A 27,392-nucleotide genomic window follows, 5' to 3' on the forward strand; every position below is an offset into this window, starting at 1 on the left:
TCTTCGGAGAAGATATCGAGAACGAAGAAATGGAAGCGTGGGAAGAGGCTTTCTCCATCTAGGACTCCGATTCCAAGTTGGAGATCGAACTAGAGTCCCACAACGTTCCTGCTGGACAGGGTGCCATGAGTACCAAAGCCCCATTGCCCACAAAACCTGCTTCAACCAAACAAAAGGCTATTGGGCCACCACTGCCATCGGGCCTGCGTATAAAATTCCTCTTAAACAGAAGGAAGACGAGGCTACTAGTCCTTTTAACACAACTCAAACCTCTCCAACTTCCTCCACAGCACCCATTATACCAGCTTCAGATCCTATACACATCAAACCACTGGGCTCTCCAAATAAAATCCTCATATAGGAGATGATGACACCTGTGATCAACCACCATCTGATCCATGGGATGACTACAATATAGACCCACCTGTAAACCTTCCCCCTCCTGATGATAATACTGCATATCAGTAGTTGATTGCTTGGGCAGCCGCTTACCATGGAGTAACTTTACATAAAGAAGCCCTAGAAAAGGATTTCCGATTTGAAACCTTAGGAAACACACACAGAACATCTCAATCCTTGCCTGTCAGAAGGTATGATGAGGCACGCTGAGGATATTTTTAAAGATTCAGTTAGAGCATGTATCCTAACACCTAGGGTGGATAAAAAATATCAATTCCCCCCCCCCCACTCAACCTGACCCTGTTTTTATTTAGGGTCGGTTGCCTTTAGATTCTTTGGTAGTTGCTAACACCCGTAAAAAGGGCAAATTTACAAACCTCAGGGTAGGCACATACTTTATCAAAAGTGCGGCACTTTATCGACCGTACTCCACAAGTCGTGCTCCCAACCGGCGCATCTCTTACAGGGTGGGGGGCACATTTATAACATTTAACAGTTCTGGGCCTTTGGAATACCTCACAGTAGAACCATCACATCAACCTCCTAGAACTGCAAGCAGTTCAGCTAGTGTTAAAAGCATTTCTAACTCACCTGATAGGGAAAGTTGTCCTAGTCCAGACGGACAATATGACAACAATGTGCTGTGTACAATAACGGGGGGGGGACACACTCTACAACTTTCATGCTTCTCTCAGACCATTTGACGCTTGGCAACTCATCACAAGATCCAACTCCTGGCAGAACACCTTCCAGGAACCGATATCTCTGTCGACCTCGTCAGCAGAATGAGGCAACAATTATTCGAATGGGAATTTCATCCAAAAGTTCTCCTTCCGTACTTCCAAAAATGGGGATATCCACAAATAGACCTCTTTGCCACAGCAGAGAACTCAAAATGCCTTCGCCTCCAGGTGCCCACACCCTCTATCCAAAGGCAATGCCCTATCGTTCAACTAGTCATGGATATTTGCTTATGCTTTTCTTACTCTCCGTTCATTTCTGGTTCGGAAACACAGGCAGACATTTCACACGCTGATTCTGGTGGCTTGTCAGCCATGGTTCACCACACTATTAGAACTCTCAATAGTTCCACATCAGAAACTTCACATAACTTCAAATTTGCTCTCATAGAACCATGGACAAATCAGACATCCAAACCCCAAGGAGCTCAACCTAGCGCTCTGGCTCCTGAAGTCTTAGGAGTTTGGATACTTCTATGGAACATTTTGTTTATTTACTATAGGCCTGTACCCGCATGGGTCTTGTTTGCGCTATATAAAACCTTCAAAATACAACAAAAAAATTAACCTACCACCTGATTGAATGACAATTCTTAAGGAAGCAAGAAGGCCCGCCACTAGGGCATGTTATGCAGCAAAGTGGAAAAGATTTGTGGTATGTTGTAATAAAACAATTGATCCGCTAGATGCATCTATACAAAATATTATTTGCTATCTTTTGGATTTGTAGCTGCATATCTGAAAAACAGACCACATTTTATCCTTATTCAAAGGAAGGCCTTAAAGCAATAAACCACCCAAGGTACCACCTATAGCTGTCTGGAACCTTAACATTGTTCTCACAAGGCTTACAGGTCCACCTTTTGAGCCATTACACAATTGTGAATTACAATTTCTTTCATGGAAGGTTGCCTTTCTTTTTACTATCACTTCACTAAGACGTGCTGGTGAGCTACAGGCATTAACCTTGGAAGAACCTTTCTTTCAGCTTCATAAAGATAGTGGTTCTTCCTACAAACCCAAAATTCCTTCCCAAAAGTAGTTTCTGCGTTTCATATTAACCAATCAGTTGAGTTACCAGTGTTCTTCCCTCAAACCGATTGAGTAGCAGAAAGAGCTCTACATATACTTGATGTCAAAAGATCACTGTTATATTGATAGAACAAAAGTTATTCACAAAACAGCATTTTGTTGCCTTTGCTCCACCTCCTAAAGGAAATACGATCTCTAAATCCAGTATTTCTAGATGGATTGTTAAATGTATTCATATATGCTATGGTAAAGCTAAACACACTTTAACCATACCTCTAGAGCACATTCTGCTCGCAAGATAGGAGCATCTATGGCCTTTTTTGGCAACATTCCCATAGCTGACATACGTAGGGCAGCTACATGGTTCACACACATTAATGTTAATGTTAAACCATTTATAAAGCGCACAGCTGCCCCAGCAAAGGGGCGTCCCGGCGCTGACAGCAGTTTCTAAGAGGAATTCCGGTTAGGCCATGGGGAAAAGAAAAGTCTTGATAGCTTTCCGGAAGGATGTCAATGAGTCTAAGCTGCGGATTTTCAGAGGAAGAGAGTTCCACAGCTTAGCAGCAAGGAAACGAAAGGACCTGCCACCTGCTCTGGTTCGCTTAACACGTGGGACAGAAGCCAGAACCAGTTCGGAAGATCGCAGTAGGCGGGACGGAACATAGGGAGTAATCATTTTAAAAGTAAGACATAAAGATTTGAATTCAACTCTTTTTAAAATAGGGAGCCAGTGAAGGCGGCGGACCGCGTCCGTACCAGAGCACGTTCTTGAGAGTCCAAGTAAAGTTCGTGCGGCAGTGTTTTGAACGCGCTGCAGACGGTTCAATTCCGCTTTATTGACTCCTAGCAGCAGGGAGTTCGCATAATCGAGTCTAGCTAAGATAGTGGCCTGGACTATAAGTTGGCGTGTGGTCGCGTTAAGGAACCCCAAAATGGGCTTTAGACCACGCAGAAGGCCAAAACAGGTGCCTGCAGTTTTTTTTGGTGTAATCTTGGATACCTAGGGTGGAATCGAGCCAAAGACCAAGGTTCTTTACCACCTGCTTGGGGGTGGGGGCCGTGCCCAAGGAGGAAGGCCACCACTGAGTGTTCCAGAGACCCTTATCCTTCCCCACCAGTAACACCTCGGATTTACTGGCGTTGAGCTGAAGACAGTTCTCCGTCAGCCAGCCAGCCACCGCCTCAAGTCCTTTACGGAACTGGGGGGCACCGCTGGCATGATCATCCGAGAGGGCCACCACCATCTGGGTGTCGTCCGCATATAAGACCAAACTAAGACCATGGTCGCGTGCAACTACTGCCAGAGGCTGAACATAGAGGTTAAACAGAGCCGGACTTAAGGCCGAGCCCTGCGGGACTCCTTGCTTAATATGCTGGATGGAAGAAGCAAAAGGGGGAGCATAAACCTGGAAAGATATATCTGACAGGAAAGAGCGGAACCATTCCAGAGCTAGATCTTTTACTCCAGCTTCCTCAAGCCGGCTCAGTAAGATCTTATGAGAGACCGTGTCAAACGCGGCACTCAGATCGAGCAAAATGAGTGCCGCAGTTTGACCTTCATCTAGAATGGACCGCAAATGCTCACTAACCGCAAGGAGAGCTGTTTCGGTGCTGTGGCCAGCGCGGAAGCCATTCTGAGACCGGTCTAGGATCTTACTGTTGTTTAAAAAGTCTGAGAGGACTTTATTGACATGTGCCTCCGCCACTTTAGCAACCCAGGGCAAGAGAGATTGGTCGAAAGTTTTCAGGTTTAGTGGGATCCAGTAATGGTTTCTTGAGCAGTGGGAGCTCTTTAGCTTGCTTCCAGGACGTGGGGACCATTGCCATGCTGAAAGAGGCGTTAATGGTCAGCAATAGAGGAGTGAGAAGTACAGGTAGGCACTCCCTAAACTGAGCCGGTCTCATGGGGTCAAGAGGAGAGCCAGACTTAGCTTTGGCACTCAAGGTGAGAAACTCCTCCTGAGAAATGGGGGGAATGACCTTTAGTATGACATTAGAGATTGATATTAAAGGATTCTCTAAAACCCTAGAACAGTTGGGGAAGGTTTTATAAATGGTTTCTACTTTTTGCACAAAGTAGGAGGCCAAATCCTCACAGTATTGTATCGAAGTGATAGGAGAGGTAGACGGATCCTTCCTCTTTTTAAAATCACTCCGAATCTTGAAACTACATTTGGTGGGACTGTTGCTGGAAGCTATCTGGTTAGTGATAAAGGCAGCACGTGCTGACTGTATGGCTTTGTGATAACATTTAATAGCATCCTGATAAACTGTTTTTTTCTACAGGGCAGTAGTTCCTCCTCCAGGCTCGTTCACGTTGTTTACACACAGTCCGCATGGCCGCCAGGGAGTCAGAGTACCAAGGATTGGAGCCAGAGTCACGGCTCTTAGACCATTTAGCGGGAATAAGAAAGTCTAATGCGGCGCAAATCCACTCACAAATAGTCTTATAGGCTTGTTCTGGGTTGGTATCAAGGCTAGGAGTGCGGGAGGCCAGGAGGGCCAACAGATCGTCCAGCCTAAGTTTGTGCCAACAACGTTTGAGAGTGGCCCTGGAGGGAGCTCTAGGCATAGCCCCCACCTGGGGGAGAAAGATGGTAATGAGGTAGTGATCGGTCCAACAGACCGGACTAGGTGGTTGAACCAAGAGGGAGGAGATATTGGAAAAGACTGGATCTAGTAGATGTCCAGCCATATCAGTGGGACTCAGTACCAGTTGTCTTAATTGACATGCTTCAAAATCTGCAATCAGAGAGCTGACTTCTGAGTCTGACAGGAAATCAAAATGGATATTTAGGTCACCAATAAGGCTGAAATTGGCTTCTCTCATAGCCCAAACATGGACGGCTTCCATAATCGCTACTTTGAATTCTGCTGAAGGGCCAGGAGGGTGATAGACCAAAAGGCCAGAGAAAGAGAAGTTAGCATTGAGAGATAGGGTAAAACGGGCGCACTCGCACCCTGCTACGTCCTCCTTGACAAAAATACAGTGCAGGGAAGATTTAAAAATCACAGCCAGACCCCCACCTCTAGTTTCTCTATTAATGGTTTGAATGGTATATCCCAAAGGAAGAGCGAAGCCGGGTTCAATTACTGTGTCTTTGTTGAGCCAAGTTTCAGTAATAAAAAATACATCCGGTGAATCTCACTATAGTGCTTGACTAGAGAACGCACATTCAGATAAAGTATTTTAAAAGGGGTCTTAGTCAGATTGGAGGGTGGAGGAGGCAGTGCAGGGTATGAGTTATACCTACAACTATTACAACAGAAGGGCCCCTCCAGCACTACTCTGGGTAGAGAATGACAAGGATATACACTTTGGCTGATGGATATTAGTGATTACCTAGTGTATTTAAGCAACATAGGGCTTAAACTAGCAGCATGTCTGGCGACGTCCAGGCGCGGACGGGCGCAGATGGGCTTGCCTTAGGCGCGCCAGCGGCGCGCCCACTGCGCGCTTCCGCTGCGCGCCCGTGGTAGCATCGGTTTAAGTGCTGCCAGGCGAGAAAAGACTGGTGCGGGCACAAACTTCTCCCAAGATGGCGTCCCCCCGGTAACTGTGACTGTGACTGGGGCCGGGGTGCCGATCAAGTTAGACCGCCTGTCCCAAACACCCTGAACAAGCGGCAAAGGTAAGCCGGATGTGGTGATACTTAAAATATTTTAAAAGCGTAGCGTAGCAGATAAAACCGATTAAAAACTCAGATAAAACTCAATTGTACAAAGCAAAGCGAGCGCGCATACAATTAAATAGACTTCAATAGTGATAATGAGCGCAGACACTACCTCCCGGCTCAAGCATCAGGAGACCAACTGTGTCGCGCCCATGGTAGCATCGGTTTAAGTGCTGCCAGGTGAGAAAAGACTGGTGCGGGCACAAACTTCTCCCAAGATGGCGTCCCCCCGCCATCACACAAAGTTGTGTGGATGTGTTAGCACATCAACAAGCTAATGTAGGACAAGCAGTGCTAAAAATAATTTTCCAAACAACTGCAACACCCACTGGTTAGCCACTGCTTTGGGAGAAACTGCTATACAGGCTATGCATAGCATGTGTATCTACAGCACACATGCCTTGAACGGATTGTTACCCTATAAGCATCTGTTCTTGGCATGTAGAGCTTTAGATTCAAATGCGCCCTCCCTCACCCCCATTACCTGTGGTTGTTGCAGTTCTTATTATTCACATTACATATGCATGGACATCTCTATACTACATTTACTTTCTCCATTCTCATCCTCTTGCGGGAAAACAATCCAACAATGGAGTCGATACCCATGCTCAGTATCTCCGAAAGGAGGAGTCACCTACCTCGTGACTGTTTTTCTTCGAAGAAGTCTTTCCAAAGTGCAAACATCCAGACCCAACACTAGATGGCAGGACTATGCAAAGCAGCTCTACATGCCAAGAACATATGCTTACAGGGTAAGTAACGTCTTCCTTTTCAAATCTGGAATGGAGGTGAATTGTAAAGATAGGTGTGGTTAGGTGAGCCAGCATGTTTGGTCACGGTTTTTCCCAGCCTTCCAGACAGTTCGAGGTGCCTGCCATTCTTTTATGAGCAGAGTTGAGTAAAGAGCTCTTTAAAGTAGAATTCATGTCATTTTTTCAGATATAGCTTGTGCTCTTGATCATTTTTTCACAATGTGCACACACTTTATGGATTATTGTGCGCGTCATCCGCCCTTTACTAGAACAGTTAAAGGCTATCCTGGTAATTCTGTTGTGCTAGTTTGTGTGTTTTGAGACCTAAGAGTGCCTCACATTCAGATGCTCAGTGCTACTCCTCCTATTTCTTTCACCCTTGTAGAAGAGGAAAGGACAGTGGTGTCTTAGATGTTTACGGGCCGAGACCGTGCTCCAGTTCTAGACTTGCGTCAAGGATGAGGGTTAACCCTGTGGGAGATCTAGGGGAGACTGTCTTCACATTCCAGTGTGATCGTGCTGCTGATGTTTTATGATCTGAGTTTGGCATTCTCATTTCAAGGAGTAAGAATTTGATGTCCTTACAGTCTCAGGATGTTAACAGCTCATTTGATCACCCCACTGCCAGGACTGTGGGAGCCTTAGCTCTCCAGCTTCCCCTGGAAGGTTTGACTTAAAAGGGAATCTCCCAGCTGTGACCTTCAGGCCTGGATCAACTGGTGCGAGTTGAGTCCCCATCACGTGGCAGATTATAATGTGCTAGGCCCGTGATCTGTGAAGGTGTTTTATGACCGACTCACTCCTTACATTGTATAGGATTTCTGGCTTCGATTCAGGTGCCAAACTGCGTTGTTGAAAAGCCTTATTCGTTGTGCTGCATACGACGAGGGACTTTTGGGGCTTCACTAAGAATGCCCAAGACCCACAGAAGCACATCCTCCTGGTTAATGTGTGTTGTCTCCAATCCTGTTAAAAACCCTCTTTCTGGTCATCTTTTCCCACTCAAACTTTTCAAGGAAACCGAGACCACAACCTTAAGACGACTGGCGGAAGATAATTCTCCATGTGACTGTGCATCCTAGTGTTTCAGGAGCTCGCAAATGGGATGGGAGTCTGCTGTGACACTAGTTTCAGTAAAACGTTTCTGGATACAATTGAGCTGGTTTCCGCAGATTGCCATTGGGCTGCGTTTCCAACAAATCAAGGTCCTAAAAAAAACTCCAGTTTCTTGGCTTTACTTTAGATCTTCGTAACCAAAGACAATTGGTGCTTCTGGGTTTGTCCGTTGTTTTACTCAACAATGTTTGAGTCATCCAGACAGATATTTTAATGTGTTAGATGACCCCAGGAAGCCACTAATTGGGGAAATCCCACACTAGGGAAATTTGTAAATGTTTACCCAAAGGTCTCTTCACAGTTGCACAATGATGTTTACTTCCACACAGCACTACTGCAGACCAGAACTATTTTCAGTTTTCTGTCAATCCATCAGCATTTGTATAGTGCACCACTGTCACCCCTAGGGGTATCTGGGTGCTGAGGGTGTAGTGTCTACGTCAAAAAACCAGGTCTTGAGCTTCTTTCCGAAGTCCGCCAGGGAGGTGCTGCTCAGAGGTGGAGGGGTAGGTCATTACAGGTGTTGGCAGCGATGTAGGAGAGGTAGCGGCCCCCGCTGCGACGGATGCGGGGGATGTGTGCTAGGGCAAGTGAGTTGGAGTGCAGGTTTCTTGAGGGCAGGTGGAAGTTCAGTCGATGGTTGATGTAGGATGGTCCTTGATCGTCCAGAGCTTTGTAGGCATGCGTGAGGATCTTGAACTGCCATCTCTTCTAGATGGCAAGCTAGTGGAGGTTTGAGGTGAGAGGTGATGGGTTCTGTTTGGAAAGGTCCATGATGAGTGGCTGTGGTGTTCTGTACGGTCTGGGGTCTTTTGAGGAGCGTAGAGCGGTGCCATAGTCGAGGCGGCTGGTGATGAGGGTCTGTGTGACGGTCTTTCTGGTGTTTGATCGGTATTCATCTGAAGATTCTGCGGAGGCAACTGCATTGATTTGTCGTTTCATGGTCAGTTGGCTGTTGACTATGTTGCTGAGGTTGCGTGCATGGTCTGTCGGTGTGGGTGTGTGTCTGTGGTCTGCTGGCCACCAGCTGTGGTCCCATACGAAGGTTTTCTTCTCCAAGATAAGTACTTACGTTTTTTCGAAGTCGTTTGAGGCAGCTGTTTCTCATCCAATCGGCTACGTTGGTCATGGCGTTACCAAAGTTGGTTTTGGTGTTGGAGGGGTCCTCGGTGAGCGAGAGGAGACTATGTTGAGTCCCTGGAATCTTTCGATGTCTGCAAGGGGGGGGGTCATGTAGATGTTGAACAGGGTGGGGCTCAGGGATGATCCTTGGGGTACGCCGCATATAATGTCCTTTGGTTTGGGGGTGAAGGAAGGCCATCTGATGCACTGTGTGTGTCCTGAAAGGAAAGAGGTGCTCCACTTGAGGATTTTAGTTTTAGACTTTAAACCCACCAATTCAAGACTAGTTTGATCTCAAGGGAACAGATTATGCTGAATTCTGCTGGACAGTTTGGAGTGTCTTGTATTCCATTCTAAGGTGAGCATTACTGCCACAGTCTTTTGTTTTTCCCTTCTTGAAATACAATTCCTTTTTGCCATTCCGGTGTCCTTATTTGTATTGTATCCCTTAACTGCTTGTGTTTTTTTGTTTTGTTTATAATTTCTGTGGTCTTACCCACACTTCAACACCCTCTGGACCCCACCCTACCCCCCAACACCACCACCAAGAAATATTTCCAATTCTAATCTTGAGCTTTTTCAGTGTGTTCTTATGCTGCACCGTTGGGCATACTTGGATAAAATATTTCAGAGTAGGAGCTTTTAGTTTCTGATCGCGAACACCCTGCTCCGACCTCAACTAATTTGGACCGTGCCTGGGATGAAGCGTCCCAAGTGAGGAGTTTGCCCATGTGGTCCTGATTGGTCAAAAGCTATAATTCTGAGCTCCAATTGTAGCATTTCTGTATTTTACCTTTAGCAGACTTTGGTCACACAGATCTCAAACAGCTAGATGAAACTTCACCACGTTTCGGTGGCTCAGAAGTCTTTCTGACATTCACTTATTTTTTGTTTTGTTTGATTTTTTTTTGGTTTGATGAATTTCAATCCAGCTATCCCTATGGTATAATACAAAATGTGTATCTGCTATGCAAGTTATGGTTTTTCTTTTCTTTTTCTGCTTGAAATCTCCAGATAAAAACAGAATCCTTCCACAACACTAGATTATTTTTTTTTATTAGAAAAAAAATCGTATGTGCTCATACGGTGCTGGCACAGTGGACACTATTCTCCCCCCCCCCCCCATGCCTGCGAACAAGGGTATCGAGGGTGACTAAAAGGTATAAAAAGAATCATTCCAACCTGAGCCTCCCCCAAGAGGTCCTTGCTAACACCAGACCTAGAGAGAGAGCAGTAGTGGTTGCAGGATGCTTGAACTAACACTCAGTAGTAGTTACTCTCAGCTGCATTCCAATCATCATTCTGTTATTCGCCAAGACACCTCCTACAGCAACCAGCAATATGTAAATCAGTCTTAACCCTCCTCCAATAGGGACCGTTCTCCACAGTTCTCCTCTGAACCGTAACCCCAGACAGGTTTCAGTAAGGATTCAGCTTAGTTCCAGTGTCACCCACAATCACCATGTGGCCGTGCTCCAAACAGGCCCTTAGCTGCTAATTTTTCAAGTAAAACTCTGTAGCCCTCTAGTGCATTCTGGCCAATGTGCTCTATCTTTGCAAAGTTGCTGTTCTTTTAATGGAGCAAAACTTGCTAGTTGTTCTTTTCTATTTTTCTTAGCCCCTGACACGTTTCGTTTTTCCTGATGTCCCTGCTCTCCCATTGGCTACTAGTCTTTGGTAGAAGCTTTCTTTCCTTTGGGTTCCCAGCATTTGAGGAAAAGGTATTTTTTCCTAGGGGTACCAGTCTATGGGTGAAATCTTATTAGTCTTCCAAGTCTTGGGGAGAAGCTCTTTTTCATTGGTTTACTCACCTGAAGAGAAGACTCTTTATTATATATAAATATATATAATAGTTTATTTTGCTTGTTTTCTTATTTCACTTGCCTCCGTCGTTATGCTCTGTTGCCCTCTTGTAGCCTCTTCCATATTCGAACATACAGCTTTCCACGTGTTTTGGTTTCTTCCTGCAATTTGGACCAATGTGGAATGCCTGTGTAGAAACATAAGCTTGTGCGTAAGTGGGCTATATCTTTACTGTGAATAACGTTTGCAGCATTGGGACTCCTCAAATCAGAGCTTAGATTGTGTTCAATGCACTTTAATTTTCTTGAGACTTAATGCAGTTTCATTTCTCTCTAATTTGGTGCAGTGTGGCCGCAGGAGGAGTACATTGTGGAGTATTCACTGGAGTACGGATTCCTTCGGCTATCCCAGAGCACACGACAACGCCTCAACATACCAGTCATGGTGGTAACTCTCGGTAGGTGTTCGAATGATCAACTATAGTAGTGAATATGTGGGGGCCCCATTACAAGCAGTGTTCATTTTCCATGCAGTATAACAGTCCTTCATCTGAAAACTGGTACAGTGTCTAGTCTTCTAGAGTTGTGCCCCTCTTCCCCTGCCATACCCCAAGGAAGCTGTGCTTTCTACTCTGGCAGTAAAAGGATATTGTGGTGACGACTGGGATAGGTTGTCCTGTTTATTTTCTCTGTATTCTAGTCACTAGACCACATCTCTGTATTCTGCTGTTGTAATGGCTGTGGAGCCATCTGTGAGCAGCTTTTTGTGCTAATTTCTTTTTTTTCTGAGTGGTAGTTAGGCGAGTAAGGTTTGTTTCTCGCCGTTCGTCTCTCAGGGATGTTGAGTGTACGCCTTGAGAGACTGGATGGTTTGTAGACGCTCCCTGAGAGTCTGGATGGTTTGAAGACGGGTCCCAAGAGACTAGATGGGTTGAGGAAGGGACCCTGGGAGCCCGAATGAGCTGAGGATAGGCCCCTGAGAGCCCGGATGAGCTGAGGATAGGCACCTGAGAGCCCGGATGGATTAAGGACATGCCCAGAGAGCCCGGACGGATTAAGGACGAGCCCGGACGGATTAAGGACGAGCCCTGAGAGCCCGGATGGGCCGAGGACTGGCCCTGAGAGCTCGGATGGGCTGAGGACGGGTCCTGAGATCCCAGATGGGCTGAGGATGGGCCCACGTGAGGATCATGGAACACCTTCTTTATATAGTTTTCTTCCATGTAATTCGCATCAGAGAATGTGTTTTGTCCCAAAAACTCGTTTACACAGATCTATGTGATGGAAGCCTAACAGAGGCTTAATTTTTCATGAATGTTCCAATAACTCCTTGTGAGAAAGTGGCTCTGTATATACTGTTCCCTAATAGGTACAGGGTGTACAGAGTCCGCAGTCCCCCAGAGGCTGATAGAGGTCAAAGTTAGGTATGACCTTACTCTCAAAAGTGGTAGCTTGGTCGAGCAGTAAGGCAGTACCAGAGGACAGTGTAAAGCATTTATTGTACACACTCAGTCAGCAAATGGTTTCACACACTCAATAACTGAACTCTAGGCCAATGGTTTATATATATTAAATATATGCTTGTTTTATTTTTAGAACCACAAAGGGGGTAAAAATATACTTTCTCAGAATGAGAGGTTGAATATAAATACTTTTGTCTTAAGCAATAAATTTGTGTAAACAGTCACAGTTGGTTGCAATAAACAATCCTATTTCCTAAACATAACAATGCATTGAGCTCAATGGTAAATTCAGGGTATTTGTAATAAATTACTTTTCAGATTACTTTTGGAATTCCAGGTCTGGCTCCTAGAACCAGCCTTGGGTCAGTATTCAGAATCAAGTGATGAAAGTCGACTTAATAACTGTAATGATTTTTAAATAATATTTAGCTATTTCAAAAGTTAGCACTTAGAAAATATTTCAAAGAAAACATTCAATGGATCTCTATGGCAAGAAATTCAAATTGCAGGTAGAGTACTTTATCGTTACTTTAGTAATCCAGGACTGGGTACCTAGACCCAGGACTGGGGTCCTTATCAAAAGCAGGTACGTAATTTCGGTTGCAGAAATGGTACGATTTTAAAAGAATATTTCAAATTTGCAAAAATAGACACTCAGAAGAAATTTCACAGAAAAGCAGACAATGGTTTCCTATGGGAGAAAAATGAGTTAGAGGTAAGTATAGTTGTGAACACTTTTCAGGGTCAGGGCTGGGCACCAAGATCCAGCACTGGGAGCTCACCTAGGAGCAGGTGAGTAAATTCGTTTTTGTCACTTGGCTGATTTTTGGTGAATTTTTGCAGTTTTGAAAAGTTCCCACTTAGAAGATTTTTGAAGAAAAAGCCAGTCAATGTTACCCTATGAGGAAAATGAAGTTAGCGGTTTAAGGGTAAGTACTCGACTGGCAGAGTTGAAATTCCGGGCATGGACTCAGGGGTCCCCCAGTGTTATATAGGTACAGTTGGTTCACCCTCAGCGGTTTCAGGACGGCCGGGTGCAGAGAGAGTTAGGCCCAATGTTATCCTATGAGGGATAGGGGGGCCTTGGTTGGTGGCTGCTGTCTGGCAAGCCACGCGGCTGTGGGAGCTGGGCTCCTGGTCACTTACTCAGGGCAAGTGGGGAAGTGGGTTAGTGTAGAGAGGGCACTGCCAGGGCCACTCGGGCGGCTGGGTGCAGGGTGCTTTTGAGCCTTCGGGCGCTCAATGGAAATCGATGGGAATGTTCCGGTTTGGAAAAAGGCTGCAGGCTCGGGGACGAGGATGTTTCAGGTGCCACCACCACTTCGAGAGGTAAGTTGGGTAGTTGTAGGTTAGGTGGGTACCCCGGGATTGGGCACAGGGGGCCGCAGGGCGCCGGGTGCAGGGGTGCCTTTTGACGTCGGGAATCTTACCCTCTGGTTGATCGCGGTTGGGGTGGCACTTGGTTCTGAGGCTGCAGGCTTCCTCCGGGATGTCGAGGGGGGTCCTTGGGTGCCGGACTCGGGGTCACAGTCGCCATGGGGTCGTCCTCAGGGTCTTTGTCCACTCCGGCACTGGCCAGGCTTGGCTGGTGCAGAGTGTGTTGGGTCCGCGGTTCCGGGCTGCTGCCAGGGGTTAAAAATAGGTTTCTTGAGTAGAGCCTCTACTCATGGGAGTCCGAGGGGCTTAGAGCCAAAAGGTAGCCAGGTCCTCCGGGGTTGGTGAGGTTGCTGGCCACGAGAGATGCCGCGCTGGTGCAGGTTCGAGAGTCGACAGGCCGGTAGGGCTGGGGCCCAAGCAGTTGGTGTCTTCTTCTCTTTTTAGCAGCTGCAGGGCAGGTCTTTGTTCTTCTTGCTCTTCTTGTAATTTTCTATCTGGAATCTAAGGAAGGAAGGTTCAGGGGGCCCCTAAATACTAGATTTAGGGGCGTTACAGGTAGGTGAAGGCCAGGGACCAATGGGTCCTTGTCCTGGGGTGGGTACACCCCCTATCCTGCCTCTCTCCTGTGGGAGGGGGGCAGTAGCCTAATCCTGATAGGGTAGGGCCTCCCATCTTCAAGATGGCGAGAGCCCGGAGATGTGCTTCACCTCGCCTCCCCCACCTGAGGGGTGGGGTGGGCAGGCTGGCACATCCCCTGTCCTTGTATGGGGTTTCCGGCCAAGCTTCCCGCCAGAGTGGGGGGTTGCAGTGGCCTGGGGAAACTCCAAATGGCGGCCTGCCTTTGAAGCTTCCCGTTGCTCATCCTGGGGGAGGAGATTTCTCACCTCACCCAGGATGTGCATTGTTGCAGGCCCGGGAGAGCAGGGGCTCTCCCACCCAGGGGTCCAGCAACGTGTCTGCTGTGTGGCAGCCTGGGCAGCCTCAGAGCAGACGTGGATTGTAAGTTAGCTGTAAGGGGGCATCTCTAAGATGCCCTCTGGGGTGCTTAGTACATTAAATCCTACACTGGCATCAGTGTGGGTTTAATGTGCTGAGAAGTTTGATACCAAACTTCCCAGGCTTCAGTGTTGCCAATATGGTGCTGTGGAGCTCGTGTTTGACAAGCTCTCAGCACCATGTACTCTTAAATGACAGCACTGCACTTACAGTGCCCAGGAATGGACCCGGGTACTGTAGGGGCACAGGGCTCCTGCTCCTGTGCCCACACCATAGGCGTAATGCACCCAGCTAGAGGGGTGGCTGACATATGCCTTGGCAGTGTAGGTGATGGGCATGGTACACAGTGATGTGTGCCATGTCGACTCTTTGTTTTGTCCTGCACCCAGACACTCAGCCTGCAAGGGCAGTGTGTGTGTAAGGGTACAGGGCCTCTGAGGGTGGCACAATGAGTGCTGCAGCCCTTAGAGGCCTTCCCTGGCCACAAGGCCCTGGGTACCTAGGGTACCATTTACTAGGGGCTGACATGTGGCTAGGGTTTGCCAATTTGGAGTTTGTGTGGTTTAAGGAAGGAACATAGGCCCTGGGCACCTGATTGGCAGGAACCCAGGGTACACTCAATCGAAGTACATTCAGCAATTTAGCAAAAAGTGGGGGCATACCATGCAAGAAAGATGGCACTTTCTCACACTCCTAGAACTGCTTTGCAGCGTTCACATGTGCAGAGGGAGAAGCATGCTTTCAGCCGAGATCATGAAGGTAACATTCAGCCTGCTAAGCTTACATTAGGCAGATTTCATGAGGGGATCCTAGTACCCTCGACACTGATGTTTGGGGAATGAGAAATCTGTGCCATGTTTATTATGCCGACATACATTTTGCTTCCTTCACTGCAGCGCTTAATTAAACAGTGCTACAGTTGTAGGTAGGGAAATGCCAGTGGTCAAGGTGGACAGGTCAGCAGGAGCCCCTGGGGTTGGAGGGGAGGGTATAAGGGCACCACTCATTAAAAACGGGGGGGGGAAAAGGCAATCACTGCAGGGCAAACACTGGCGTCGAGGGAGTGTTGGTGTTTGCCCTGCGGTGAAATGTCTACAAATTATTTGGTGGGGCCTCTTTGATGAAGCTAATCAGTCTGTGTGACGATGCATGGATGTCAATCTCGGTCTAGATGGCAAAGAAGTCGACGCTAACGATCCCTACATCTTCGTCCATTATCTTGACATTTGTCTTCAGTGACTTTCGGAATGTCGTTTGTATGTTACTTTTCTCCTTTGACCTACCTCTGGTTTTTAGCAGTAGATCGTAGAGGGAGTATAAGATATTGAAATCCTGATCTTTCCAGTCTTCTCTTCTTTCTCTCTTCCTCAGCGCTCTAAAACTTATACCTTCCCTGTCTTTTGAAGTTCTTTTAGACATCGTTTTTTTAGTATATTTTTATTGCCATTTAAGGATAACACTTTACAGTATACAGTTTAAACAAAAGTACAATAGCCTGGTACACCTGCACAGGTAGCAATGGCACAATTTTGGAGGGGGGGTTCACTTTACCCCCTCACATACACCCTCCCATTCTTTAGCAGAAAGAGGGACCCCCATGATCTCACTTCATCTGTCGTGCACCATCAAGGCGCTCAGAGGGAAATCCTCCCACAGAGCTCTATAAACATGAATGACCGATTTCTGACCTCTGTCCATATTCGACATAGTTCCCAGAGTCTGGAATTCCTATGGGGCATCAGCGAACGAGGCCATATCCAGCGAGCCGTTGCTGCAATCTTAGTAAATTGCAAAAACTGACCGGTCCCTAAGGCAAACGAGTCTAGGGCATCGGCTAAAGTGATAAACCTATCATCTGCTCATTGCACGCTGTCTATCTACAGATCTCGTCCGGGCAATGAGCGCAAACGGGTGCATGGTCCAGATACACATCTCGGGGGCAAATGAAGCCCTACGAAGGACCCGACGAACCTTCTTCGACCAAGCCCGTCTGACCACAAACGGCATGGACTCCGGAACCCCTGTCCCTAGCATCAAGAGCTCTGGCAAAGGAACCCTTTTGCATGTATCACTCAACAATCTACGTTCCCAGTTCTGCCCTTCGTCAAACTAATGCAAGGCTTGTTGTAATTGAGCCATTAGGTAATAAAGATCCAGAAATGGTAACAAAAGCACCCTCATCTGCCTGGGACGCTTTACAGTCTCTAACCTAACGCTCTTCTCCAGTATTGAATATTTCATTGATTCACATTCTTGTATCTTCCCCGTCGTAGTGGTGGCAGTCTCATGGTATTTAAAACAATTTTTCACCTATGTACATTGTTTTAATAGACCCAAACTTCAGCCAATCAGAGACCAGACACTGAAGCCCTCTTTCCCCTGCAGAGCCACCATACCTCAGATTTCTAACCACACTTCGTGTGTGAGGGAGTCTCCCTGAGTTCCGCTTTGTTTATTCAGTTGGTCAACTTTCGACCTTTGCCTTCGCTCAGGAAGCGATCACTCTACTGCTACAGCCTTTTAGGTACTGTTTTTCTTCAGTATATGGGCATCATGTCAGAGGGATCCAAGAAAAGACTTTTCAGGCCCTGCAGGTCTTGGGAAAAATGAAGACTTTTCTCAGACGATCGCCATATGGTTTGTCTCTACTGTTTACATCCTCAACACAAGCTCAAGGAATGTAAGCACTGTAGAACCTTTCCTGCTAAAACCTTAACAGACGGGGAAGCCAGGCTGCTCCTATGGCTCTCACCATTTGTTACGTCCATCCCCTCCCTCCTTGGCATGATTGCTCAGACTGCATTCTTTGTCTGATGATCCCACCTTAATCTGATCTTATAAGTGCCATCTTTCGTAATTTAATGTGCGCCAATTCTTTCGCTCTCAACCAGCTCCGGCCTGTTTCTGCTCCCACCCTCCTCAATATTTCCTGTCTATCACCTCACTCCTTCCCACAGCTGCTGTCTTTCCTCTGAGTTATTTCTGATCACACATGCCCTGCCTTGACTTCCTCAATCGACTCCACTTCTCCTCTTTCCCTAGCAGAGATGCTTTGGAATTTAGCATTTGTTGTGCTCGCACCTGATCTGCCCTGTCTGCCCTTCTCCTCCTTGCACCAGCTGCTATCTGTTCCCATGCGTGCTTTGTTCTTTCTTCATTAGTAGAATTTTCTTCCACTTCGATGTTTCTGCTTTTAACTTCCCATTACTTTTTTTTCTGGATGATAGCGGTGTAATCCCTCCCCCAAAGCTCTGTTTTGTTCCCAATTGTACCTGCAGTAGCAGGACGTTCTGCCAAGAAGCCTACATTGATCAAGCAACAGTGCCGAATTCAGGGAACAGCTCTAAGCTAGTTTGCTAAACACAAGGGAGCTGGTGTCGCTCAGCAAGAGAGGCGCAAACAGCTCTTGAAATAATAAAATTCAGATGACCGCGATATTTGTCAGTGATACTACCTGAGCTGCACATGCAACTTTCCTCTTCGACCAGAACCATTTATATTTCACTCGTGTTCCCTTTGTAAATACGAAACAATGAAATCGTGGGCTGTGGTGTGGGTTTCTGTATAAAGAGGGGTTCCCTGACCGTTCCTGCCCCTGGAGGAATAAACTTGTGGGCTTCAAATCAGGAGAGGCATAAGGGTATATGCTGGTATTCCATGAACTGCCAGAGGTGTAGCCTGTATCTTGTATGTGAGTCGGACGCTGAAAGCCTTAATAGAGCCACCCGATTGAGCTGTGAATAATGTTGCTAGTGGGTGGGGTTGGTGTCCCTCAGGCGGATAAGACCTAAGATCTGACTTAATATTTCCTCATTGGGGAGACTCAAACAGAACCGTTGAGTAGCATATAAGTCCAGTGGAGGTATCCGGTGGAGAACCCTAGTATGGGGGTAGGGGGTTGAGTTTGTTGGACAGAAAAGATTGGGGAATTGGGGAGAAGTAGATCTTTGAGGCAGTAGACTGCATGTTCCTTATTTTTCAGCTGGGACTTATCACTTTGGGGTTATGTGAGGCTTTGACCTCCTTGGTATCTCTTCTTCTACGTTTAGTTTTGTTGTCTCCTCCTCCTTGTGCCCCTTCTACCTTCAGTCAGGTCGTCTCCTCCACCTAGTGCCCTTTCTTCCACCTTCAGTCATGTCGTCTCCTCCTAGTGCCCCTTCTACCTTCAGTCATGTCGTCTCCTCCTCCTAGTGCCCCTTCTTCCTTCAGTCATGTCGTCTCCTCCTCCTAGTGCCCCTTCTACCTTCAGTCATGTCGTCTCCTCCTCCTAGTGCCCCTTCTACCTTCAGTCATGTTGTCTCCTCCTCCTAGTGCCCTTTCTTCCACCTTCAGTCATGTTGTCTCATCCTCCTAGCGCCCCTTCAGCATGTCATGTCGTGTCATCCTCCTAGTCCCCCGTCTTACACCTTGTCACTTTCTCATCCTCCTATTGCTCCTTCCTATACCTTCCGTTATGTTGTCTTATCCTCCTCATGCACTTTATAACTTCGGTCATTTTATCTCATCATCCTAGTGCCCCTTCCACCACCTTCGCAATCTTGTCTTCTCTTTCTCCTCCCAATGTCTCTTCTCTGCATTCTCGTTTATTCTGCACATTCCTCGCCTTCAGCCTTTGCTGTACTCATTATCTCCATTTTCCTTTCAGACCCCACCAGAGATCAGTGCTTTGGGGATCGGTTCAGCCGCCTGCTGTTGGACGAGTTTCTGGGCTATGATGACATCCTGATGTCTAGTGTCAAAGCACTGGCAGAGAACGAGGAGAATAAAGGTAATTGAGTGACAAAGATAATAGCACACAAAGTGATTGTGCAACTTGTAACTGAGAAGGAGGAGCAAGCCTTGTTTTGTCGCTTCTATCTAGCTTTTTAGGAAAGTGGCTGTACTTTTGGCTTTCCTGACAAGATGTTTGTGTGATGCTGTGTCTAGTAACATGGCGAGACTTAACTGTGGTTTGTGGCTCAATTACAGGGTTCCTGCGTAATGTGGTTTCTGGGGAACATTACCGTTTTGTCAGCATGTGGATGGCAAGGACGTCCTATCTGGCTGCCTTTGTTATCATGGTCATCTTTGTAAGTATGATATGGCAGGTGGGGGTGGGGAATCTTCTTCAATGAGGCTAGTTAGAAATACTTATGGGAAGTATTTTGCTGCCCCGCTCTTCCTCCCCTGTTATAAATAGCTGCGATTGAAGAAAGTCAAATGGGCTCATGGAGATCAAATAGTGTATTTTAAAGCTTATTTTCACTTGTGGTTGCATATAAAAAAATTAAGTAGACCCTGAAATTTCCGTCATGAAATATTGTAATATTTTCAAGTTCTGGATTGTTGCTTCTCTTTGCAGACTCTGTCCGTCTCCATGCTGCTGCGCTACTCCCACCATCAGATCTTTGTCTTCATCGGTGAGTCCACGTCTCGCATTTTTCTTCAGGACCAAGTGCTCTGGCTTGGGGTGTCTGGTGCTCTGGCTCGGGGTGTCTGGTGCTCTGGCTTGGGGTGTCTGGTGCTCTGGCTCGGGGTGTCTGGTGCTCTGGCTCGGGGTGTCTGGTGCTCTGGCTCGGGGTGTCTGGTGCTCTGGCTTGGGGTGTCTGGTGCTCTGGCTCGGGGTGTCTGGTGCTCTGGCTCGGGGTGTCTGGTGCTCTGGCTCGGGGTGTCTGGTGCTCTGGCTCGGGGTGTCTGGTGCTCTGGCTCGGGGTGTCTGGTGCTTTGCCTTTATGTAATACGTGCTTTTCTTGTTCCTCCCTGCAGTGGATCTGTTGCAGATGCTGGAAATGAATATGACCATTGCGTTCCCTGCTGCTCCTCTGCTCACTGTCATCCTGGCTCTCGTGGGTAAGCAGTTAATAGCTCTTGAAAGTGTGTAAAATGTGGCCCAGTAGTACTTTAGAGGGTGCCTAGTGTGTGAGACAAGGCACGGCAATACTTTAGAGGGTGCCATGGGCATAGTTTCTTTTATGCTTCTCAGGTAAGGAGGCTCAAAGACATACCTGTCCGGCCAAGTGCTAAAACTGCAGGTCATATGATGGACTGTTGAAACCCCTTCAGGTGATGGTCTGTTTAGACCTTGTCACCCTGCTGATCTTTTAAAGCCCTATCTGAGGGCGACCTTTTGAAGCCCTGTCTGGGGGTGACCTTTTGAAGCCCTGTCTGGGGGTGACCTTTTGAAGCCCTGTCTGGGGGTGACCTTTTGAAGCCCTGTCTGGGGATGACCTTTTGAAGCCCTGTCTGGGGATGACCTTTTGAAGCCCTGTCTGGGGATGACCTTTTGAAGCCCTGTCTGGGGATGACCTTTTGAAGCCCTGTCTGGGGATGACCTTTTGAAGCCCTGTCTGGGGATGACCTTTTGAAGCCCTGTCTGGGGATGACCTTTTGAAGCCCTGTCTGGGGATGACCTTTTGAAGCCCTGTCTGGGGATGACCTTTTGAAGCCCTGTCTGGGGATGACCTTTTGAAGCCCTGTCTGGGGATGACCTTTTGAAGCCCTGTCCTGCTGATGGTCTGTGGAAGCCCTGTCCTGCTGATGGTCTGTGGAAGCCCTGTCCTGCTGGTGGTCTGTGGAAGCCCTGTCCTGCTGGTGGTCCGTCGCAGCCCTGTCCTGCTGGTGGTCCGTCGCAGCCCTGTCCTGCTGGTGGTCCGTCGCAGCCCTGTCCTGCTGGTGGTCCGTCGCAGCCCTGTCCTGCTGGTGGTCCGTCGCAGCCCTGTCCTGCTGGTGGTCCGTCGCAGCCCTGTCCTGCTGGTGGTCCGTCGCAGCCCTGTCCTGCTGGTGGTCCGTCGCAGCCCTGTCCTGCTGGTGGTCCGTCGCAGCCCTGTCCTGCTGGTGGTCCGTCGCAGCCCTGTCCTGCTGGTGGTCCGTCGCAGCCCTGTCCTGCCGGGTGGTCCGTCGCAGCCCTGTCCTGCCGACCGGTCCGTCGAAGCCTCCTCCTGCCGACCGGTCCGTCGAAGCCCCCTCCTGCCGACCGGTCCGTCGAAGCCCCCTCCTGCCGACCGGTCCGTCGAAGCCCCCTCCTGCCGACCGGTCTGTCGAAGCCCCCTCCTGCCGACCGGTCTGTCGAAGCCCCCTCCTGCCGACCGGTCTGTCGAAGCCCCCTCCTGCCGACCGGTCTGTCGAAGCCCCCTCCTGCCGACCGGTCTGTCGAAGCCCCCTCCTGCCGACCGGTCTGTCGAAGCCCCCTCCTGCCGACCGGTCTGTCGAAGCCCCCTCCTGCCGACCGGTCTGTCGAAGCCCCCTCCTGCCGACCGGTCTGTCGAAGCCCCCTCCTGCCGACCGGTCTGTCGAAGCCCCCTCCTGCCGACCGGTCTGTCGAAGCCCCCTCCTGCCGACCGGTCTGTCGAAGCCCCCTCCTGCCGACAGGTCTGTCGAAGCCCCCTCCTGCCGACCGGTCTGTCGAAGCCCCCTCCTGCCGACCGGTCTGTCGAAGCCCCCTCCTGCCGACCGGTCTGTCGAAGCCCCCTCCTGCCGACCGGTCTGTCGAAGCCCCCACCTGCCGACCGGTCTGTCTGACTTTACTCTGTATTTAAGTAGATGGATAATCGCGTAACAATTGCCATATGGGATGTTTATTTTTATTTTTTTAGAGTTAATTAAATTTGACCCTCCTTAAATACCCCTGTGTGACTACAACAAAAAAAGTAAGCATGCATAATAATGCTTGTTTGATGCAGAATCGATGTTTAATGTCTAAGCCGGTATCTGTTCCCTCAGTGCAGAGTGAGTGCCCTGACCTTCTGGCCTGGGTAACCGCTCTCCCTCCACGCTCCCTCCACGCTGCTCGCCTGGCCGTCACCGCCGCTGATTGAGACGAGCAGGGTTCGAGACCGCTCTCGACCCGCTCTCTGTGCCTGCCCTGTTTTGACTGCCCTGGTGTCTGGTTGGCATTGTTTTTAGCTTTTTAAGTTCTCATTGCCTTGTTTTTAGCTTTTTAAGTTCATTGCCTTAGTTTGTCTGGTTTAGCATTGTTTTAGTTTCATTGCCTTAATTGTTTTGCCTCTCTCTCTCCACTTACTACTTTTGCCTTCTCTGCACTGTTTTCGGCGTTGTAGACCCTGCCCACTTGCCGACTCTCCCACCTCCCAGCTGCGCTTTCCCTTCCCCCTCCCAGCTGCGCTTTCCCCCCCCCTCTCCTATTTAATGGAGGCCGCTGCGTGGCCGAGCCAAAGGCAAGCCCGTCTGCGCCCAGCGCCAAGAACCCTGGATCTCCACCCACCCACCGCTACGACACAGCCACCCTCCTCACCCTCAATCCTGGAAGGAACAACAACTGCCAACTGTCCACGCCAGTCACCACTAACGGACAGTTCTCCTGCCGCCACCTCCTCGAGACCTTCAACACTGTTATCACCCCCGCACCAAACACCAACACCCCCAAACCCCTCAGGTTCATCCTTCTCCTCGACACCCTCTCACCGGACGTCGCATTCTTCTCGGAGTCCTGGACCAACGCCACCTCCGCACCCGACATCGCCACTGCCATCCCCGATGGATACAAGATCCAGAGGAAAAACCGCCCAGGAGGAGGACTCGCCATCACACCCAAGAGCTCCCGCCGACTCTCCACCTCGAATGACCTCCTCTCCACCACCGAGCACCTTCATTTCCAGATACAGAAGATGCAGACTAGCCCGAAAACCACTCTCCGCGGCACCCTCGCTTACAGATCCCCCCGGACCTTGCGCCTCGTTCGCCACAACCATCGCCGACCTCCTCACACCCCATGCCATTGCCTCCATGGACTACATACTCATCGGAGACCTGAACTTCCACCTTGACAACCCCACCGACCCCCAACTCCACCACGCTTCAAACAGCTCGTCACCACGCCCAGCCACAAAGCAGGACACACCCTCTACCCCATCTTCGCAGGAGGCAACAACATTCACTTCAGCCACACCACACAACCCCCCTGGACAGGCTGCCACCTCATACACTTCAGCGTCAACAAACCCACCGCCCCCAAACCTGCAACGCGCCCTCCACGAAGAAACTAGAGCAAAATCACTGAGGAACAGCTCAACCACACTGTCAACCGCGACGCCCCCACCACCTCGACCGACGCTGACCTCGCATCCAAAGCACTCCACACATGGATCTCCAACTGCGCAGACGAACTCGCAACCCTACGCAACACCAACAGACAGCGCCCCAGAAAAGCCACCTGGTTCACCACCGGCCTCCAAGAATCCAGATGCACCTGCAGACGTCTCGAGGAAAAAAATGGAGAAACAGCAAAATCCGGAAGACCACACCACCTACAAGACAGCCATGACAGAATACCACCAACGCATCGGATCCACCTAAAGAACCTTAATCCGAAACAAGATCATCACCAACTCCAGCAACTCAAAAGAACTCTTCAAAGTCATCCAGGAATTCACCAAGCCCCCCAGCGAAACCACGGACATCAACCCCCTCCCAGGACCTCTGCAACAAGCTCGGATCCTTCTTCCATCTGAAAATCAAGGGCCTCCACGACCACTTAAGCAACCAAACACCGGACACCAAAGCCGCCGCCCTCTCCAGCAACACCTACGGGCCTACCATCTCCTCCTGGACCCCAGCCACCACTGAGGACATCCCCTCGACCATGAAAGGCATCCACTCCGGAACCCCCACGGACCACTGCCCACCGCACATCTACCACAGAGCCGCCATCGCTTCTGAACTACAACGCACCATCAACACCACTCTCCAGACCGGCACCTTCCCCGATGACTGGAAGCGTGCAGAAGTCAGACCCCTGCTCAAGAAACCGTCAGCAGACCCCACAGACCTTAAGAACTACTGACCCATCTCCCTCCTCCCTTTCGCGGCCAAAGTCACAGAGAAGATCGTCAATGCCCAGCTAACAACATTCACTGAAGAAAACTCCGCTCCGCCAACCTCTCCCTTGCCGAAACCCAGCGCATCCGTAAAGCCAGGACAGGAGGAAGTACTTTCTCCCACATAGCAGCCAAGACCTGGAATGAGCTCCCGGTGGACATCAGACACGCCCCCTCCCTGAACATCTTCAAGAAGATACTCAAGACCTGGCATTTCGACTGATCAGAGCTGCTAAAGACACCCCCCATCCTCCGTCAATGTTTGAATGAGGAAGGACACCATGCTGCGTCTTGCGTGGCGTGGGACATGCGTCTTTGCGCGGGGCATGCTGCGTCTTTGCGAGGGGCATCCTGCGTCTCTTGGCATTAGTTGACAACACCTCGAGCCCAACACCAAGTGCTTTCCCTATAAGACACCGTAACTCCCTCTGCCTGTGCTGGGTCCGCGTCAGTGCCTTCCTCGCCCCAGTGCTTTCCCTGTGAGACACCAGACACCATAACTCCTGCCATCTGATAGACATCTATCATTTTCAACTTACTCAACTTTGAACTTCCAGGCATCCGGAAGCCTGTTTTTTTTTTTTTTGCAGTACCCCTGCACGCCACTATGTGGCGTTGGTCGACTCCGCATGACGTTGTGGGTGTCATGTTCATTGTCGTGACTTCCGCGTCGTCAATATAACCACCACTCTGGCGCGCTGATGTCCGTTCTTTTGTTTCCGCGCCAGCCAGCGCCGATCTATTGAAGAGAGCTACCCCTTTTCGACTTTTTTCGACTCTTTTGTCGAATTTGTTGGTGTGTTTAGGTTATGTTGAGAAAGAAGACTTCGGCGTTCAAGCTCTGTAGCGCCTGTCAAAGTGCCATGTTGGTCATGGTCCCCCATTTAGTGTGTCTCTGGTCCTGGAGCCCAACCGCGGCGTGAAGTCTGGCTCCGACTGCCGGGCCATGGCACCGAAGGCATTGAGGGAGCGGTCCCTAAAGCTACTCGCAGCCCAGCGTCTAGCGCCGCAGAGCTCGCCTCGTCTGTCTCGATCCCGGTCCAGGTCTCAGTCGAGAGGAAGGTCCGAGCACCGCTCCAGTGAATCAAAGTGCTCTTCGTTGAAGTCAGGTAGGAGGCAGCACTAAAAACACAAGAAGTTAAAATGTGCTTTGACTTCGCTCCGCCCGTCTCGCGACGTGGTAGAGGAACCGCTGCGTTCAAGGCCAAGAAGCGGGTGCTTGGGTCGGCTCTGCGTTTCCCTGCCTTTCTGGCTCTGGGAGCGACCCCGCCTAGCTGAAGGAGCTCTGTGACGCCATATGCGACATATTTTTGGGCGGCCTGACCCTGCCAGCGTGCCTGCGGGCCCTGCAGGCTCAGAGATTGGAGGGGCCCCCGTGGTTCCCACACCTGCTGCTCCGGGACAGGCGTCACGGCCTCCAATTTGACCCGTTCCCGGGTCCGGACCAACGCCGGTCGCACCTCCATAGTGAGCTTCCTCAGCGGCGCCGGCGCCACCTCCCCGATACTCATTCCTGCAGCGGCGCCGGCGCCACCTCCCCGATACTCATTCCTGACGACACGGAGCCGATCGGGGACCCCTCGATGCCGAGACCGGAGCCGTATGGCTCCATGCCGTTAACTAGGCCCTATTCTGAAGGGTTAGAGGATGGAGGAAGAGGCTTGGGAGGGGAGCAGGATCCCTTAGAAATCCCGCACCAGCAAGATGTGGACTGGTACAAGGAGCTGGGTGATGCCAGTGGTTTGGACACCTCTCCAGTTTCTGGCATGCTTTCCCCTGGATACGGAGGAGGGAGCATAATTTGCCATGGTGGTGCGTAGGGCTGAGGAGGTCCTGTACCTGCAGCTCCCTACAGTGGCGGTCAAGACTAATGTCTTGACCGAGGTCCTGCTGCCTGGGGTCTCCAGTTCTGAACCTATACTGCCCTTTAATGAGGCCTTAACAGACGTCTTTCTGGGCACCTGGTCCAAACCCAGCACAGGGGCTCCTGTGAATAAGACGACCATCCGCCATCATCGCCCTGCACCGGGCAACCCACTTTTTCTCACCACACACAAAGCTTGTTGGTCTAGGCTTCCACTTCCCGTGGTGCTTTCCCTTCCGCACCTCAGGACAGGGAATCCAAGAGACTGAAGAGGTTGAGAAAGAAAACTTTTTCTTTCGCCTGTCTGGCATTGTGGTCGGTGAACACCGCATGCCTTTTGGGCCGCTATTCCTATTCGATATGGGACATGGTTGCGCAAGTGCTGACCAGTGTCTTGGAGGAGGACGGGGCTCTACTCTCCCAAGCTATTTCAGATGGGAGAGACACAGCTAAGTTCGCCATCAGGTTTTGCTTGGACACAATGGACTTGCTGGGCAAAGCGATTTCCACGACGGTGGCCGTTCGTCACCACGCCTGGCTTTTCAGGTGATGTCCAGGCTTACCTCATTGACATGCCCTTTGATGGCTCGTGTCTCTTCGGCGACAAGGCGGATACTGCCCTTGAGCGTTTCAAAGACTCTCGGGCCACAGCCAAGTCTTTGGGCCTCACCACAACCCCTAGGACCCCATCCGCTTTTTGCTCCTTTCGTGGCTATGGAAGGGGCTCTCGACCGCGCCAACCCTATTCGGCCCAGAGGGCCCCGCAACCTCTGCGGGGCCGTTGACACGGTTCACCCTGGCCCCATGGGTCGGTAAAATCAGAACTCGAGCCGAGCAAATATTCCCATCTTCACCGCAAAACCTTCCTAGTACGATCCCCTAGGATCACACTCAGCCGGTCGGTGGCAGAGTACGCCATTATCTCCACCACTGGCGAAACATCGCATCTGAGAAGTAGGCATTGCAAATAGTCCAAGGAGGCTATTCCCTCCCCTTCAAGACTACCCCTCCATCTATGCCTCCAGTGTACGATCGGCTGACGGAGGATCACCTTGCCTTACTCCTTGAGGAAGTCAAGACTCTCTTGGCAATAGAGCTATAAAGAGGATTCCCGGGCCAGAAGTAGGCAGTGGTTGTTATTCCTGCTACTTTCGGGTCCCACAGAAGGACGGGGGCCTTCGTCCTTTCCTTGACCTCGGAGCCCTCAATTACTTCCTCAAAAAGTTCAAGATGCTCACCC

The 27,392-nt window shown here is 49.7% G+C and overlaps 1 protein-coding gene across 2 annotated transcripts in view; it reads left to right on the forward strand.

Annotated features, from left to right (window-relative positions):
* The window catches only part of TMEM259 (transmembrane protein 259), a 157,469-nt gene that overhangs the window by 40,101 nt on the left and 89,976 nt on the right, over positions 1 to 27,392 (forward strand). For both annotated transcript variants that reach the window (XM_085638493.1, XM_085638492.1), the window contains exons 4-8: positions 10,988 to 11,098; positions 19,122 to 19,244; positions 19,445 to 19,545; positions 19,818 to 19,875; positions 20,222 to 20,305. In XM_085638493.1, the coding sequence (XP_085494619.1) occupies positions 10,988 to 11,098; positions 19,122 to 19,244; positions 19,445 to 19,545; positions 19,818 to 19,875; positions 20,222 to 20,305 (477 nt within the window). The remainder of the gene's footprint in view (positions 1 to 10,987; positions 11,099 to 19,121; positions 19,245 to 19,444; positions 19,546 to 19,817; positions 19,876 to 20,221; positions 20,306 to 27,392) is intronic.

This window comes from Triturus cristatus, chromosome 12 (genome assembly GCF_964204655.1).
Source record: "Triturus cristatus chromosome 12, aTriCri1.1, whole genome shotgun sequence".
Taxonomy (NCBI): domain Eukaryota; kingdom Metazoa; phylum Chordata; class Amphibia; order Caudata; family Salamandridae; genus Triturus; species Triturus cristatus.